At 41.6% G+C, this 17,756-nt stretch overlaps 1 protein-coding gene and 1 long non-coding RNA gene across 2 annotated transcripts in view; one reads left to right on the forward strand and one right to left on the reverse strand.

Annotated features, from left to right (window-relative positions):
* Positions 1-3,535: 3,535 nt before the first annotated feature.
* On the reverse strand, positions 3,536-5,648 carry LOC146991711 (uncharacterized). Its single transcript, XR_015035876.1, has 3 exons — positions 5,481-5,648; positions 4,222-4,360; positions 3,536-3,956 (listed from the first exon to the last, which is right to left on the reverse strand). It is a non-coding gene; the product is annotated as an uncharacterized LOC146991711 (long non-coding RNA).
* A 1,866-nt stretch (positions 5,649-7,514) lies between these two features.
* zcchc7 (zinc finger, CCHC domain containing 7) overlaps positions 7,515-17,756 on the forward strand; it is a 46,823-nt gene continuing 36,581 nt past the window's right edge. The window contains exons 1-3 of the mRNA XM_085777424.1: positions 7,515-7,646; positions 11,508-12,186; positions 13,083-13,326. Of these exons, the coding sequence (XP_085633550.1) occupies positions 11,620-12,186; positions 13,083-13,326 (811 nt within the window). The 5' untranslated portion in view covers positions 7,515-7,646; positions 11,508-11,619. The remainder of the gene's footprint in view (positions 7,647-11,507; positions 12,187-13,082; positions 13,327-17,756) is intronic.

A 17,756-nucleotide genomic window follows, 5' to 3' on the forward strand; every position in this document is an offset into this window, starting at 1 on the left:
CATTAAAGCGCGAGACAGAAGAACTAAAGGGACGATTAGAACAATGAGTAAACACGTAAACACAGGAGGAGATGCTCTCTGTCTCCCTGGGACTTTTGGCTTCCACCAGACCGTTTAAATTTAGTGTAAACTACAGGGAGAGACAAAGGTTTAAAGCCCCGCAGTTCTGAGGGGTTTGAGATGAATGCATGTGCAAAGAAGAGTAGAGCAGGAAAGATGTGGGCTTCAAAGAATTACATTTGCATGGCCAGTCAGTCTGTTCTTGGTATATCAAAACAATCATATGCAAAGTATTTTCTCAAAAATACTTTACAGGTTTAAAGTCTTGCCTTGTGGTTTTTACTTAAGTGTGAGCACAGTGTACTCAACCAATCACAAATACAGGTGTTCATGCATGGCTCCTTTCATTATATATATACTTCATAATATTGTATCACCACTGATGCAACACATAATGTTGTAGCTGCTTCATAAGTATCTGTTCTCTATGTGAAACCTTGTCCATGTAAAGTTACCACATCTGTTCCAATCAAAGTATTACAGTGAAGTACAAAGTCCTACAGAATAAATGAAAAGTAAGGTAAATACTTTACTACTTTATACTTGCAGTAGTGAGGAAAATGCCCTCAGATACTGCATTTTTTTTTCCATAATCAAATCATGTGTCTAACTTACAGGGGCCCTTATTGACAGAGATAAACTGAAACCACTGGAATAATTCACCGCTCACACATCATTCATTTCACTTTACAACGCTTCTTATCTCTCACTTATATCTCCACTTTTTCACAACAGATGCTTTGCTTGTTATTGACGATTCGGTTTTTGTTAATATTATTTTCTAGCTCTTGTCTTTGCTGGTATCCTGTCTTTTTCATATTCTGTATTATAAAGGTTTTTTTTTTTATTGTGAAACACTGTAAGTTTAGTTTAGGTTTCTAACCCAAAGCATACCGGAGGGTTTGAACAATGCTGTGTGTGTGAGACTACGATACTTTTGAAGCAACTTATCTCACATTTCCGTGCGCTGAGAAGCATTACTAACACTTTGATAAAAGAAAAAAGTAACCTCTGGTGCTGATGGGTTTGCCTTATAGCTTTCCTCGAAAACACTCGGAGCTGCAGTGCTGACTTGGGCTTACCTCTGTATCCCTGGGATTTAATTCAGGGCGGCGACACAAGGTTCCCTTTTCTTGCAGCTGTGGTGCCTGGGTGTTGCTGTGGCTATAGAGGCTGCACGGGGGCTTAAGGGCTGCAGGGCGGATTGAGAAATGGGACACATTATTTGTCCATGAAACATTATGTGACACAACATGACACCAGGCCATTTGTATGTAAAGGTAAACATTTCAGCGTGACGATTCAACAAGAGCGGACAAGGCTCCTGTCAATGTGGTTTTATACTCACAGCTGAGAAAGAGGTGTTGTGGCATGGTGTGGTGACGGAGTGTGTGTGTGTGTGTGTGTGTGTGTGTGTGTGCGTGCATAGTGCTTCTGTTCACAAATTTAATCCCCAAAGACACAAGTCACTCGGTCCGGTCTCAAAAGGTGTTGTCAGCCTTGTTCTCTTGTTCTAGCCTTTTCCTGTTGAAAGCACTGACAGACTGTTGATCACAGAGCTTCACAAAAAGTGTTTCCTCTGATGTGTGTGTGTGGTGAGGACGGAGGGAGGGGGGGCACCTGCACCGGCAATTCATCTAATTGGAAGAGGTGTGCTGGTCTAAAATCTACTGATGGACCTTAAGGTATCATATCAATAGCAGGTTTCTATGTGTCCCAGGGTTTTAAGACATAAGAAATGGTTCCCTGCTCTTTTTTGATTCAATGTCTATTTGTGGCCTCTCATTACAGGTGGACATGGTCTGAATCTATAAGCTCTCGGCTCATGTTTACATTTAAAGTGAATAGCAACAGATGATAACAACAGACAGACATTTTTTCAACATGTATCACTTAAATATCTTTGGATATGTCAAAGTGTAGTGGGCAGTGCTGCAAATCAATAAGCAGCACTTTTGAGTGGAAATGCTGGATATGATTTTGTTGCATCGGTGTGATACTGTCAATATCGCTGTATGAGACTTTATAAACCATGATTGAAGGTTTTAAACAAATATGTCTACAGGTGCAAATAATTCCAAAAGAAACAAAAGCAGTAGGATTTAAACAGGAGTGGCGGCTCCTGTCGAAAACCCTCAGATTTGCCTTATGGCATCTGGACTCTGTGGTTGGGAGTCATGAGCATCAGCCCCTGTCAGCTCTGTGTAGCTCTGTACACTGTCTAATAACGGCAAAACAAGGGCTTAAAAAGAAAATAAGTACATTAGCGGAAACATGCTAATCATTTTCTCTCATAGCATTTTATTATAAACTAGGTCAAACTCAGGTGTTCTTATTTCTAGGGAGGGGGGGGGGCATTAATATTACTCATCCCATGTGTGGAAAAGGCTCTTTTCAGAGATTCAACAAAAATTTCACTAGGAACCAAAAGAAATGTTCTTTTCCTTGCTGCAGGATTTCAAGCCCAAGACATCATCCCCCTCCGGCTGTGTTTTATCATTTGTTTCCTTCTTCTGATTAGTATATGCTCTACTTGGCATATTAACTGCAGAATCTACTGAACCTCTCTAACACACCACCAGTGTCTTATGCTGCAAAGCTGTTTGATGCTGTGATATCTAGAATGAATTAAAATATAACACTTTAGTTGATATGACTGAAAGGGTAAGACTCTCACTGAAAAGATGCAACAGAATTATCTTTTCTTTTTTTTTTTTTAAATATACTGACGATGGGTTCACAAATGCTGTACATCCGATATATGTGAATGGCTCCAGCACAGAGGGCCCCATATGGGTGATGCATGGGAGCCATTTTTGTTCAGAGGCGCTGATCCAGGGCGAGTCTTTTTTTTTTTTTCTTCTTCTTTTTTTTTAGTTGAGGGAATTCCTCCTGCCTGGCTGCTTTGGTACAGAGTGGCTGGTTGTATTTACATTCATACAGTAAGAAGGAAGCCTGCACCAACAACAGAAAGGGAAGCAGACCTCATGTTACAGAACTGAAACAAGCTGAAGCTACCACGGTTGGACATGTTTTTCAGACACCTAACAATCATTTTGAAGGCTGTGACTGACTGTCATTTTCCTTTTTGATCAGCTTTTTTTTTCACAAATTAATCAATTATTTATAGTCATTAGTGTCTCAGTGAATAATCCCAGCGCCCATGGTGAAAATGTAACATGTCTTATTTTGTTTGACCAATAGTCCTTAAAGCCTAAAATATTTATAAACGCTGACTAAAAAGCTAAGAAAACCAAAACATATCACTTTTGACAAGATAAAACACCTTTAATTGTCATTTCTGTTATTAAAAAATACTTGGATATTAATCAAAACAATTACTGTTTAATTTTGTCTGCACCAATTTACAATTTTCCCCCCCGCTGTACTTAAGAAAACATGTTTCATCATATCTGACGATGCACCTCAGCCAAAATCTGAAATTTCCGGAACACTTTTTGTACAATGGTGACATCAGTGTTTCAAGACTCTGGCTGGATCCAAGCGACAGCAGCGTCCAGGACCCCTCTGTACACAAATGGCCATCAGTTGGAGAATATTACCAATGCACCAGAGCAGCTGACAAGAATCCTGTTTTGATAAAACACTCCATTGCAAGTGTTGGTTGTAGCATCTGCTGCCAAATGGAAGTGGGAGCCACCATGGCACATACAAACACCATCAAATGAGAGCAATGACATGCTTCTTTTAACTCCTTCTCTTCAATAAAGATCATTCATCAGGCAGAACCATCCCTCTGGAATGTGTGATTGGAAATCGGGGGACTTTAAATCCCTGTCTCGGACACTCCATCCATCTTCAACACGCCACTGGTCTGGACGCCCAGAGATGAACTGCTGAACCAGATGCCTCCATTCAGCCAGTCTCCTTCACCTCTCTCTTTTAAAAAAAATAATAATAGTAAATACCGGCAAATGCATGGAACCCAAAAATCAGGCAGCCACATCACAATTTCACTGAGGCAGTGAGGCATCCCAAACCTGCATCCAATTTAGAGAGATATGGGTAGCAGGGGAGGCAGAGAGCCCCCATATGCACTCCCCAAAAACAAAACAGATGCAGGATTTTAAGTGTGTGTATGTGTGTCAGATGTATGGGCTAAAAGGGGTGATAGTGTTGAGACATGAGAAGCGGCCTAACCTTTGGAAGGAAACAATCCAACGCTGTGATGGCCTTTCCTGTGTTGACACGCTTGGAGAAACCTCTGGAATCAGATGGCATTCACCCTCTGATTCCCTATCAAAACGCCATTCGCTCACCATTATTACGACGGCGACGCCTATAGTTGGATATACAGAGTTCACAATTATTCTCATGAAATGAGGGGTAGGAAAAGATGGATGTTAATGTTACACAGTCTGTATGAAAGCCAGGATGGCATAATTTTGCTGTATTCTATGTGTTATAAATATGACTGATGGCGATAGCTACTCTGTTGAATTACATTTACATATAGATTTACATTCCCATCAACATGTAATAATAGCATAGGCCTGAAGGTCCATACTAGTCACTCAGACATGCGTGCACACACCCAGTGCGCACACAGACATACTCTGACATTTCATAACTAATATTTGTGCCTTATTGAGGAAGGTGAAAAGCCTAGCATACATCACACTGACAATAGTCCATGTGGTGAGAAACGGTAAAAAACCCTGCTGGATCTTTTGTCTGCAGAAAGATATGATGTCTCAGAAGTAAAGCAGCCCAGTTTACAATTTTACATTAACTTCAATAATGGCATTTTATTATCAGAGTACACATTTCACAATAATGTAGTCTCAGGATGTTCTCTGAGCACATGCAGTAAGTGTCCACTAAGTTTACAATATTCAGCAGACAGAGGGAGAGGGTGGGAAGGTAGGGGTTGATATGCGACGCGTCATGGTGGGAAATTACAATTTGCAATGAAACTGCTTGGTAATCCAAAAAAAACAAGGTGACCTGTACTGTTAGTAGGCTGGCTACAATTGACACACTGTAGGCCCCTGCATGTGTGTACACCTCATACTGATTTAAGGGCCAAAGCTAAGGTGTTCAGAAGATACTAGTGTCAGGTCCATAGTGAGGAAGGTGCTGTGCAAGTTGGAGCTGGCCCAAAGTTCAGTTCACACCTTTTTATTTAGAGTCTATAGTTGACACAAGTTATATAGTTCATAATTTTGAATTGAGAACACTATATGGATTAATATCAATAATGTATGGGCTACTAGCCTAAAGTCATGGATACCTGACTGCACTTAGGGTCACTCTACAGACACATCCACTTTTGAGATGATGAGAAAATGTCTTGAAATTGAATTATTGTTGTGACATTTAAACTTAGGGCGAATCATTATAGACTGTATACAAAAAGGAGGAACTTAATGATATGGGCAGTAGGCTCGTGGTCTTACCTTTTCCTCGTGTCTTTACTTCTCATGGTCATCATTCACTGGCAGACATTTAAAAACACTCCACGAATCGTTTCACATTGACATCATCATCATAGCACCTGGTGCAGTTTGTATATTTTAAGGATGTTACGAACAAACTCAGAGATGCAAACTGAAAAACCCGCGCAAATTAAAACAAATTGTGTCTTCCGGGTTCGGAAAAAATAAATAACCTCAGATCAACCACGCCCACTGCCTTCAGGTGTAGGTTACTTCTTCGGATGTATTTTGGCTGTTGAAAAACAACTTTTTAGCGCGTTACCGCCCCCTCTGGTACGGGGTGTCGTTGTAACTCTCATTCATTCATTGCAAATGAGGTCCTTCTGACTATCTGAGGTCTTCAGTCAGCTCTGCATGTTTGTTTCTGTGGTGGCCCTGTGAGCTTAATGCACTGCAACATAACAAAACACATGCAAAGACACAAACAGCTACAAGTTCAGAAAACAACTTGATCAATTTGAAGCCACATGCACGGTAAAAATTCACAATAGGCTACCTTTAGATAGGCTATACAAACATGCTCCAAAAATACGCAACAGAAGTGCTTCTGGAGATAGAGAGAAGTGACAGCCCTGGCTGAAGACTAATTCAAAGAAACAGTACCTACATATTTGCAATAGGCCATCTTAATCATGTGATAATGATATAATAATAGGCTACATCATTTCAAATACTACTGAAAAGTATAGCCATCTTCAGTAGGCTACTTCTAAAGTGAAGAAGCAGTGAACAAAGCACACCCCATCACACATCAGTTGTGTAGTGACTTTTAACACCATGTTTGTGTATTTGCAAGTGTTATTTGTGAGCCGGTTTGTGTGCTTGTACAACATTGTCAAATTATCAAACTCAGTATTATCTCATCTCTTTTTGTGTTATGTAACTTAACCCACTGATGAGGACCTTGTGATACAAAAGAGGATGACTTATTTTTCACTTTATTTGTTTCGGTTTTGTTTTAAATTTTCTGTTTATTTTCTTGAGGAAAATGAAAGTGGACCTGTTGACATTAAGCAACACTAATAATTTTGTACGAACTTGGCTAATTGGCCCAGGTGACCTGATCTGTTTATTCATGACCCCAAGAAGCATTTTATTAAGAACACCTGTACAACTGCTTATTCAGATCAAACAATCATGTGGCAGCAGCGCAGTGCATAAAATCGTGTGAATACAGGTCAAAAGCTTCAGTGTCAACATCAATCATGAGAATATAGTACCTATGGCAGAAATGTGATCTGAGTGTCTTTGACCATGGTGGTGCCATGATCAGCTGGTTTGAGTATTTCTGAGGCTGTTGATGTGAAAATCACAGTCTAGGGTTTTTGTTCAGAATACTGCAAAAAGAAAAAGCATCTAGTGAGAGTCAGTCCCATGGACAGAAACATATTGATGAGGAGGATCAGAAGAAGGCAGATCAGTTTTGAGCTGACATTTATGGACCCACCCTGCTTTATTTCCACAGCCCTGGCTACTATAGTGGTATAATGGGGTGGGTTTTCTGCATATCAGTCATATAGTTTGAAAACCACAACCTACCTGAGTATTGAATGCACCATTGAAAATGCACCAGGCCACAAATCTCAAAGTGGTTTAATGAACATGACAATCAGTGCAGTCTAGGCTCGCCTGCTAGTCTAGATAGGCCCCCTCACTCATCACATCTGAATCCAGTATGGCACACATCATTGATATAGGCTACATAAATCATTATAGTAGTGGCAGTCCGCTACCTAAATCAGTAGCCTAAATGAAATAACAGTTTTTAAAGTAATTTAAATAATTTCATAGGCGCATGCTTATTCTTAAACTGCTCAACTGCCAGACTGAGTCAGTTTTACCGTGACCTTTAATATGTCTGAAATCCTGGATGACTTATTTCCTAGGTTTGAGTCTTGACTTTTCTGAAAACATAATAGAAACCGCGCCAGCCCAACTAAAACTCAGAAAACACCCAGTCTTTACAGCCTCAGCAGCACTGTCACTGACGTACAGGACGAAGGGAAACTTTACGGTTGACCAACCTATTTCCCTCAGACAAACCCGGAAGTAGTTTCCCGTCTCCCTCTGGCTGGAAACAGGAGAGCAGCTCCCACACCTGTAACCTCTCCAGTTAGCCGCTTAAAGGTGAGTTCCTGTCTGCTTTTGCACAAGGTGAACCATATCCAGTGTTGGTCTGGAGTAGAACGACTTTAGCTTTATGTGTTTGTCTCTTTTCGTGCGTGTTTGTGACCGCGGTGCTTCATTGTTTACATCCGACCGGCTGCTCATAAACACGTGGACAGACAGGGGGAACACATGCTAACACATGCACTGTCGACACATAGCCTCAAATAATCATAGCCCAGCGGCACCTCGTAAGTCCTTCTTGTGTTTTGGGGGCTGAGTTAGTTTCGGACATGTGATGGTAGCTCGTTACGGAGCTAACTTGTGCCTCAGTCTGTCTGCTAGCTCGTTAGCATCCAGCACCTAGCCGCAGCTATCATCATGCTAACTAACAGTCAAAGTGAATAAACACCACTTAAACTGTTGTATTATTGTGTTGTTTCGCTTGTCATTGTTGTGATAATGTGGGCCGTGTGCTTGGGACCCTTGTCTGTGTCACTCTACTCTGTCACTCCCGAGTAATCAAACAACATGACAGCACAGCATCTTCAATCACAACCTAATACTGTATTAATCCCAAAGAGACATCGCAGCGGGCACTCGAATTGACACATAAATCACGGAGTAAAACAACATACAGTACGGTTAAAAGGTTTAATTGTAAACATAAACTAAATAGACCAAATGAACTAAAACATAATGAAATAGTATGAGCTGAATATACACAGTAGTATTAGGCTACATTATAGTATCATTCCGACTTGCAATATGGTGACAGTATACACAGACAGCATATTTTAAGTATCAAATCATGAACCTGACACAAGGCAGATGTGAACATTTATGTTATTTAAATTACAGGGAAGCATTTTGTCATGTCATGAAAATAAAAAACAGGCTTGTCAAAAAAGTCCCCCCCTTCCATAGTAGAAGAATTATTGTACAGAGAGATGACAGCTGCCTGGCTCTGCTGCTGCTGCTGCTGCTGCTGCTGCTGCTGCCATGCCAGGTTGCAGTGAAGAATGGTGCACTGTTAAAGGATCTGCAACCTCTTGTTGTGGACATAAGTGGACCTATAAGCGTCTTCAAGGAATATATTCTGCACTGTCCCTTGTAACAAAATCTCTGTGCTGTGTTTCAAACCAGTCCGTTTTTGAGGTGGACTTGACTCCTCTCCATCCTTTCACCATCTCGAAGAATATACATAAAGGGTTTAAAATTGTCTTGAAAATTAATGCTAAACACTTGTAATAGTCTGATTTGATTTGGCTCTGTCATAAACAATGTACACACAACACACTTAAAAAAAATCCACATTCAAACAGATATGGAGGAAGTATTCAGGTTTTAACAGCATTTATAAAAATAAATATGAAATGCATATCTGGAGTGACAAGACAGAATCTGACTTTTGCTATTATGTAGGTATGACACATATAGATCAGTTAGCTGATTAAGTAGCAATAAGTTTTATGTCAACATCACTGTCTTTTGACACAATATGAAGTGGTTGAGGAGTGAATCCAGTGGTCCCTCACTCGGATTTTATGCCACAGGGTGCTATAACATCGGGCATTTCCACTATCTTTGTGTGTCTTATTGTGGTCACAAGAATATGTCTGTAGAATTACAGATGTTACAGACAGTCTGCCCCAGCACAACTGTGGCTACAGTTGTATCTTACCACCACTGGTGTGAATGTTGTATGAGTGAATAATGGTTTCTGCAAGTGCTTTGGGTAATGTTAAAAAAGCGTTAAGCCTGTGCATATTCTCATTTGTCCAGGTCATAGTATCTCAAAGGAGGTTAAATCGAAAGCAACTGGACTTAGTTATTTGTCTGAAAAGACGTTTCACCTCTCATCCAGGTTAAAAAAGCGTTATATAAATGTAATTGACAGGACATTAAAAAAAACACACAATATTGTAAAATGTATATAGTATATGACAATTAAAATACTGCATTAGAATTGAATGTACAAATGTTTTGGACAAGCAAAAGTGAAAATATTTATTATATAGAATTACTGACACTTTTATTACGCCTTTGGGTAGTTTATTTAATCAATAACAAGGCATTATATTTCATAATATGATCACTATTTTTTATTTCTAAAATCTCAATCTGCAGAGGAGCATGTGTGTAGTGAAGTTTAAAAAAACATTGTGGTAAATCTACAAAGGATAACCTAGTCATATCAAATCAAATCAAACTTTATTTATAGATACTGATCCATACTGAATGCAGACATTGATACTGATTTTCAGAAGATATTTTGAAAAACTTGTAGAGGAACATATCAAGGGTTTTGAGGTGTGAGTTATTCCACCTGTACAGTGTACACTGAGCTAAGAGGAGAGAAATCAAGATGTCAGATACAGTCTCAGTCTGTTCACACCCACTCACTGAGCAGGGCTTTAATTAGCTAGATTAAATGAAAACACCTGTGTTGGCAAACTGCGACGCTACGACACTTTACATTCCACCGCTGTAAGACACAGTCAGTCGTTTGTCAGGTCCAGGTCCGTGTGCACTATACTAAACTTCAGGACTGTTGCTCTCCCTCGCCCCCTCACCTCAGACTCTTCTTTCTGTCCCTTTAATCCCTGGCGGGCGGCTTGTGACTGTCTAGCGTGGCATTTCTGCAGTGTGTGCGGTCTGAGAGCCAATCATCTCCAGCCATCATGGCACAGACACGCAGGACTGGACAGAGCAATGGGCCGATGCCCCCTCTCTGTCCAGTTCGTGTGTGTGTGTCTTGTCTCTGTGTGTGTGTGTGTGTGTGTGTGTGTGAGAGAGAGAGAGAGAGAGAGAACAATTTAGACAGACAGGCATTGAGAAAATTAGCAACACTGTGTGTTTTACAGTGAGTAATCAGCACTGATTTCATTTCAACATATTTAGTCGAAGAGGGTCTGATTTGAACACACACTTAACATAATCTGTTATGTTAAGTGTTTGTTGAAAGCAGCACTGGACAGATGATGAACCTGGATCCAAGCTGTGTCTTTACACCAGAGCTCTGATGAAATGGTCTGCAGATAAAAAAAAAAATATGAGCGCAGCTGAACCGTGCTCTCTTTCAGCTTTGTTAACAAGCCCTTATGGATTTCAGAACAAGGCTGAAATCTGTGCCCCTTCTGTAATTGATGCAGGCCTGTGTCCACTTATTCCTCAGTGCTGTAGATTATAGTTTAGGTAACCGCATCTTGGGGCACCAATTAAAGATTATTTTCATTATTGATTAATCAATGATTTTCCTGTGTATAAAACATCCGAAAATGATGATAATAATAACAAAAAAAAAAGCCCAGCATGGTTTGAGGTTACTTCTTTAAATATCTGATAGTCTGATTACCAAATTCATCAAAAAGAAGCATCAAATCCACATATTTGTGAAGATAAAAAACAAAGTGTTTTCAACTGGATTACTAATAATGAAAATATAGTATCATCGAGGGAAGGGCTGAGATTTACTGTGATGGATTGTGCAATGTAAAAACATAATACATGATGTTACTGGTAACTTGTTTTCTAGAGAGTTGACAGCAAGGCAGATATATTAATGTGTGTTGATGAGTGGATAATATGCTGTAAATTTACAGCCATTTGAGAGGAAAAAAGAGTTCATATGAACATGTTTCTTTGGACTTCAGACTCCTGTGATTGGAGTTTTTTTTTCCTGACAATTCATAGACTGAGTAGAATATAAAGGATGAATAACAATAATGAATTATTCATTTTGAATTGATTAAAAATAGAAAATAAATGTTTTGACTGCAAATTTAAATCAGAAATATTGTTTTGAATGAACAATTTATTACTTGTGATCAGTTGATTATACTAACACACATTTTTTTGTCTGTGCTTTTATCCCTGCAGCCAGCTTCAGCCACCGTGGTCACTGTCATCCCCTCTGTGACAGTGTGTGTGTGTGTGTGGGGTGAAGTGTGCAAATCTGTGTGTGTTTGTGTGTTGAGCGTATGCTAGAGTGATGTACAGTGCCTATCAAAACCGCGAGGAGCTGGAGGATGATCTCTACCACGAGGATGACGGAGACTCCGAGGGGTCAGAGGCCGACAGCGAGCTGGAGTTCCGCCTCTACAGCCAGCTCCACTACTCCTCTAATCCTGGTGAGATGGAGGAGCAGGAGGAGCAGGAGGAGCAGGAGCAGGGCAGAGAAGGAGGTGAGGAGGTGGAGGGCCAGGAGAACCAGCAGCCGGAGCTGACCGGGAAGAAGACCGCAGATGCTAACAGAGAAGTGGAGAGCTCTGGAGAAAGCGAGCCTGCCTCTCCTGATATCAGCAAGCTACTGCAACACCTGAAGAAGAAGAAGAAGAAGAAGGAGGAGGAGGGAAAGAAAAGCGATAAGCAGAAGAAGGCAAAACATGATCCTAAAGGCCGGAGGTCGTCGTCATCGCTTTTTGAGGAAGTCATCGTGATCGACTCCGGTCCTGACGTCATCTCCATCTCAGATGACGACAGCGCTGAGGATGACGGTGTCTGCGCCCTGAAGGGTCAAGGCTCACACCGGCTGCAGACGTCCACCCCGGCACCTCAGGTAAACCACAGAGGGAGGCGGCTTTGTGTGTGATTCTTTACAGTAACATTAATACAGTACAGTTAGTATCTGTCACTGCGTGAGGTAACTCCTGAGCTATCAACTTTACAATACAGATCTTTTTTTTTATAAAGCACTAATCAGAGGAGTCGAGGAACAGAGAAGGACACTGTGCTAGAATTAGCTAAATTAAAAACTGAATTGAATTAACAATGACTATGCTTGTCAATGCAATTTAACAGCTGTAAAGAGCTAATAAGACAAATTGATTTAAAAAAAGAAAAAACATTCGGCATACATTTGCAATAAGGAAATGTTTTTAATTGCTTTGAGGGTTTAGAAGTGCTGTGAATTGACTCTACATGAAATACATCAAATTTCAATTCAGTTGTGTTTATAAATAGACTCTGACTGACTTGAGCCATTAAAAGGAAGAGTTTCCCAATTGTTCTGGTAATGTCATTAGTGTGCAGCTCCACTGCAGCTGCCTAAGGAAACAAAAAGGACATGTCATACAAACTGTGTAATTTTGAAAGATGTGCACTTGATTTTTGAAACTCAGACTTCTGTATCCTCACATGAACTTCAGATGAGCCTTCAGATGAGCCTAAGCCATTTTGTTTTCCCTTCTCCTCTGAATTGACAGTGCTGGTCACTACCTGGCCAGTCCACTGTCCAGCGGCCTATTCCAGTGTGTTGACCTGCAGCAGCAGGGAGGCATGTAGCGATGCCAGTAGCTGGTTTGCTGCTGGACCAGAGCAAGAGTTTAGATTTTAAAAGTTTAATTACACTTTGCCTTCACACCTAATTAGTGGTTTGATCAGTTCAGTGGGGGGGTTCAGGATGGTGCAGCTGAGAGCTTTGTGGTAACATGTCGTTTTCTTTTTGTCATCTAGGGAAACCAGAAAAGAAAAAGAAGTCTTGGTGTGCCAATGATTGTGGAGTCCAGCAGCTCTGAGTCAGATTCACATGAGTCAGAGTCTCGATCCGAGTCCGAGTCTGAGTCCAGTTCTGAATCCAGTTCTTCAGATACGCATGATTCAGATGGTTTAGAGAACTGGATGATCCTGGGTCGAGGGAGCCAGGAAGGAGACCAGTCCATCTCACTCAACCTGGAGGGAGGATCTGTCAGAGACGAAGGTGTGTCTCATGTTTATGTGTGACCTCATTTATGTGTGTGTGAGTGTGCGCGCGCTGAGCATTGTTGAAAGCTTTGTGATGCGTCTTTGTGCATTTGATTGTGTGTGTGACCAGGAGAATAGAAGCAGCGAGTCATTTTGTCTGGTCCAGCTCATTCAGAACACTTAGCCTACCTGCAGCACATTGATAAGGAGCGGGCACAGCGATGGGCTACGCCATGAACATTCTGTGTGCGTGCGTGTTTGTATGTACATACGCAGCATCTGTGTCTGCATGTTTACGAATTTGTAGGCTCTTAGCATTCCTGGCACCGTCTGCCCAGTCGCTCTCTTCTCTGATCCATCTTTAAGTATGTTTGTGTGCATTATGTATTGATATGTGCGTGCAGGCTGGTGCGGTTGTGAATATTTGTGTTGATAAAATATTCCACTTCTAATCAGCATGCATGTGTACATACACACGCATACCAACAGTCGTAACGCTAATGCCAAAAACAAACAAACTGAGAGACAACAACGCAGGAGGAGAGGGAGGGGAGGTCGGGAGAGATGGGAGTAATCAAAAAATGAATAAAAATGTTCCTCTGCAAATCTCTTCAGATCTACACATTATCTTAACCTGCAGCCTCAGCAACCTCTCCAGCTACCCCCCCTCCGTCTCCCTCCTACCTAACGCTCTCCCATCTCATTCTTTTATCCTATTTTCTCACTATTGTGCTCTCTCTCCCGCTCTCCCTCTCTCCGTGTCTCTCTCACTGTTTCTTCCTCATTTGAATTTCCCTGGGCTGATGTTTCTGCAAGAGTGCTCACTGCCTCCTCTACACACAACTGGGCTGAAGGAGGGGGTCTGGAGTTGGTGGGAAGGCTCAAGGTTTTGGCCTGGTTTTGGGAGGAAAGGAGGATTTTAGGTCTCTGTGTCTCTTTCTCTCCCTCTCTCTCTCGTTTGGCTTCTCTCTGTGATCTTTGGAGCTTGACCTCATATCTGCACATGGGGGACCATGGGGGGCCATGGGTGTGGTGTGGAAGGGGTCTTAAAGTGGGAGGGGTGGGGGAGGGCTTTGTCAAAAAAAAGGGGGAAAAAGGGAAATGAAGGAAATTTTAGGTTCGAGCCTCAACAGTCTTGAGACTGTGCTCCAGTTCTTTACAACACACTCATTTGATTTAAAAGGAGGTTTGTTAAAAAAAGGGGGCAAAACACATTTTGTTATTGTTATTGTTATAAATCTTATCACAAGACCAAAACCAACAATGGGCTGATATAAACATTGTCTGAAGTCTCATATAGCTTTTTCCTCCGTGCAACAGAACTCTGTTGACACACACACACAAACCACACAGATGTCCTGGCTGACGTGTTCCTTCATTACAATGAATTTTTTTATTTTAAGTCATTTGCTACAGTAAATACACACTAGTACACTCAAGGTATACGTCTGCAGATGAAAATAGTCCCCATGTTATGCTCTAAATTATATACTGCTTAAGTAGTGACCTGTTTTTAAAAGGTTTATGTCTTACAGAACCATTGTTGGTTATGGTCTTCTCTTCTTCATGGGGCTTGTAAAGGAATGGGAGGAGATGGAACAGCAGCAGGAGTGTCCTGAGGTGGTGTTATGGCTGATGTGGTCCGACAGAGGAGAAGTGATGTCGCACACTCATAGCCTTGGATGCAAAATGGTTTAATAGAATCAAAAAAACATAACCAACGTTTCGACCGTAATGTTTCTTCGTCAGGGTATAGAAGACAAAGCAGAGGCTGATGTGGTCCACCATGACTGAAACAAAGACCACGTCTACAGACATGACATAGGACAAGTGCTGGCAGAGCAGTGCCAACCCTGGGCTTCTGATGTATTCAAAACAATGTGCATCAAGTAAAAGTCTGGCATTTGTGCTGTGTAGACTGTTTTCCCATGATGCATCTCACTCACAAGGGAAATGAAGGAACTGGTCAAAACTGCAAAATATAGAAAGTATAATCATATAATTTTGGTGACAGACTGCTCTCAGTGGCGTTCCTGTTAATATTAAACAGTACAGTACCTTGGATGCATTTATACAAACGGCAAAAGCAGTCCAATTGTACAGTTAAAAGTAAATACTAATAGACATAGCATGTAATACATGTGCAATGGTATGAAGCACAGAACTGGCACCCAGCCTTATTTATCGCTATTCTCCTCCTCTCGGCTGGTGTAGGTTTAAGACTGAAAAACAAGATAGCTAATGGACTTATTTTCTTCTTCTGGAAATTTGTTTCGCACCCTCCTTTTTATTTTCCAGAGGAATTGGAAGAGAAGGCCAATTTCAGGTCACTGAGATGTGGCTGGTTGACTACAATGGCCGTTACATCCATAACCAAGGGTTGTTGGAGAAATATACAGATTGTTTTCCGTTTTTATATGCCACGTTGTGTAGTGATTCTTACAGGGTGGATGCTAGCTTGTGTTTTCACATTAGTGTTTGTGTGCAAGTGTGTGTGTATAAGAGTAACAAGTTCACACAGCAGTGACTAATAGTATTTGTACGCCTAAACCCCATCTCAGCATCACCATCAAATCACATTCACTACACTTAGTCTCCACCTCTCACCTTCAGAAATTGAATCCTTTCATCCTCTTTCTCTCCGTCTCGTTCTGTCTCTCTCCTACATGGTGTCACTTGTTCACATACTTTTACAATCTAATCTTTTCTCGCTCCCTCACATATGGTTTTTTATCAAATACATGGACACATGGAGACTCGACGTACACGCACATGCACGACGGCCCGAGTGGCTATCTGTCACCTGGCTGTGAGGGGCAGCGGTTGGTGGGTGGATCTGTAGGGACACTGGATAAGGAAAAGAGAAAAGATAGTAGAGAAAAGGGGGATGAGCGAGGGCCGTCTGCCTGTCCGGCAGCCATGCAGCAGCAACCAGACGGAACAAGAGAGAGAAAGCAGGGCTTCCCAAAATCCAGCTCAGTGCCTCTCCCACCCGGAGAGGTGTGCGTGTACATGCCTGTGAATGAATCCGGGGTGTAGGCGGGGTGTGCTGGAGCTAAACTTGAATTGTAAGTGGTTAAACTTCACTCAGTGGTCACACTTTTTTTTTCCCTCTCTCTCTGTTGCTCCCCCCAGTTTTTTTTTTTTTTTGTCCCCTCGGTCTTGGTCAGTGCACACCAAACTTTGTTTGAGGCTTAGAGAGTCAGCTCTGGCTCACTATCGGGGTGGCCGATCACATCAGAGTGTGTCCGTGTGTGTGTGTTGGATGTGTGTGTTTCACCGAAGGTCTTGGTAAATTAGAGAAGAGAGTGTGTTTGTGTGTTTGTACAAAAAGGTTAACTCTCTCTGTCTCAGGAGGAAGGTAAGCTTCTCTTCTCTTCTCTTCTCTTCTCTTCTCTTCTCTGCTCCTCCTCTCTTCGAGCTGCTATATTTCATAGTCTTTCCATGCTGTTCAGTTTGGGTTGGCATAACAACAAGACTTTCCATAGTCTCTGATTAGAAGCTGTGGTATGAGTGTGTTCACTCTCTACCTTCATATGTGTTGTAAATGTGTGTTGCTGCTTGGGGCCTGGGGCTTCTGCCTGCAGCAGCCTCCACTCTGACACCTCGGTTGGCCTTTGTATATTTCGAGGTGTGTGTCATTGTGCATCACATGCCAGTGTACAGTATGAACAAAGTGAAATATGGATTTAGTTGGCTTCTCAGTGTTTGTGGCTCTGATTATGAGTGAGAGTGCATGTTTATGTTCAGGGCATCGGGATTGTAAAATGAGATTACAGTGGCATGTTGGGTGCCACACTAGGTGTGTGTGTGTGTGTGGCAGTGTGAATGTGTGTTGTGGGTGTGTGGGTGGGCGGGCAGGCGCTGCAGAAGGGAGGCATGGATAGGATCAGCTCTTATCTTGGCTGCCCAGTGCCACACGAGGTGTAACGCCACACCCACACTACCACACAGTGTGTTTGAACAGGCACGCACACACACATTCTCACCATGAAATCGCTGTGCCATAGTTTGACTTGTATTATCCAGTTTTTACAGAAGATATGCAAATCAGATGAGACTACTCTGTGGGCCTAATATTAGCGCATGCAAAGTAAATTGTAGAAATTTCAGCTTACAGCCTGATGCTTTCATTAAAAAAAAACTAAAAAAAAACCTTGCGATTGAACAACTGTAAAGAGGTAAACGAAACAGCAGTTTCTTTGTAATATGAAAAAATCCCCTCGGTACGCCTCAGTCATGTTGCTTATCACATCCTTTGGGTGTTCTTTCTGGGTCATCTTATTCAATGTTTGGCCTCGAGGTCATCATTTTCTATTTGAAAAGATGTACTTTTGTCATTAAATATTACCAGAGATGTTTTGTTTATCTGGAGATGACATCTATTTCCGTTTATTGAACTGCATGTACGGCTGCGAAGGAAGTTCCAGTAAAGTGTCTTTGTTC

This window comes from Trachurus japonicus, chromosome 1 (assembly GCF_045865225.1).
Source record: "Trachurus japonicus isolate A0001 chromosome 1, Traja_1.0".
Taxonomy (NCBI): Eukaryota; Metazoa; Chordata; class Actinopteri; order Carangiformes; family Carangidae; genus Trachurus; species Trachurus japonicus.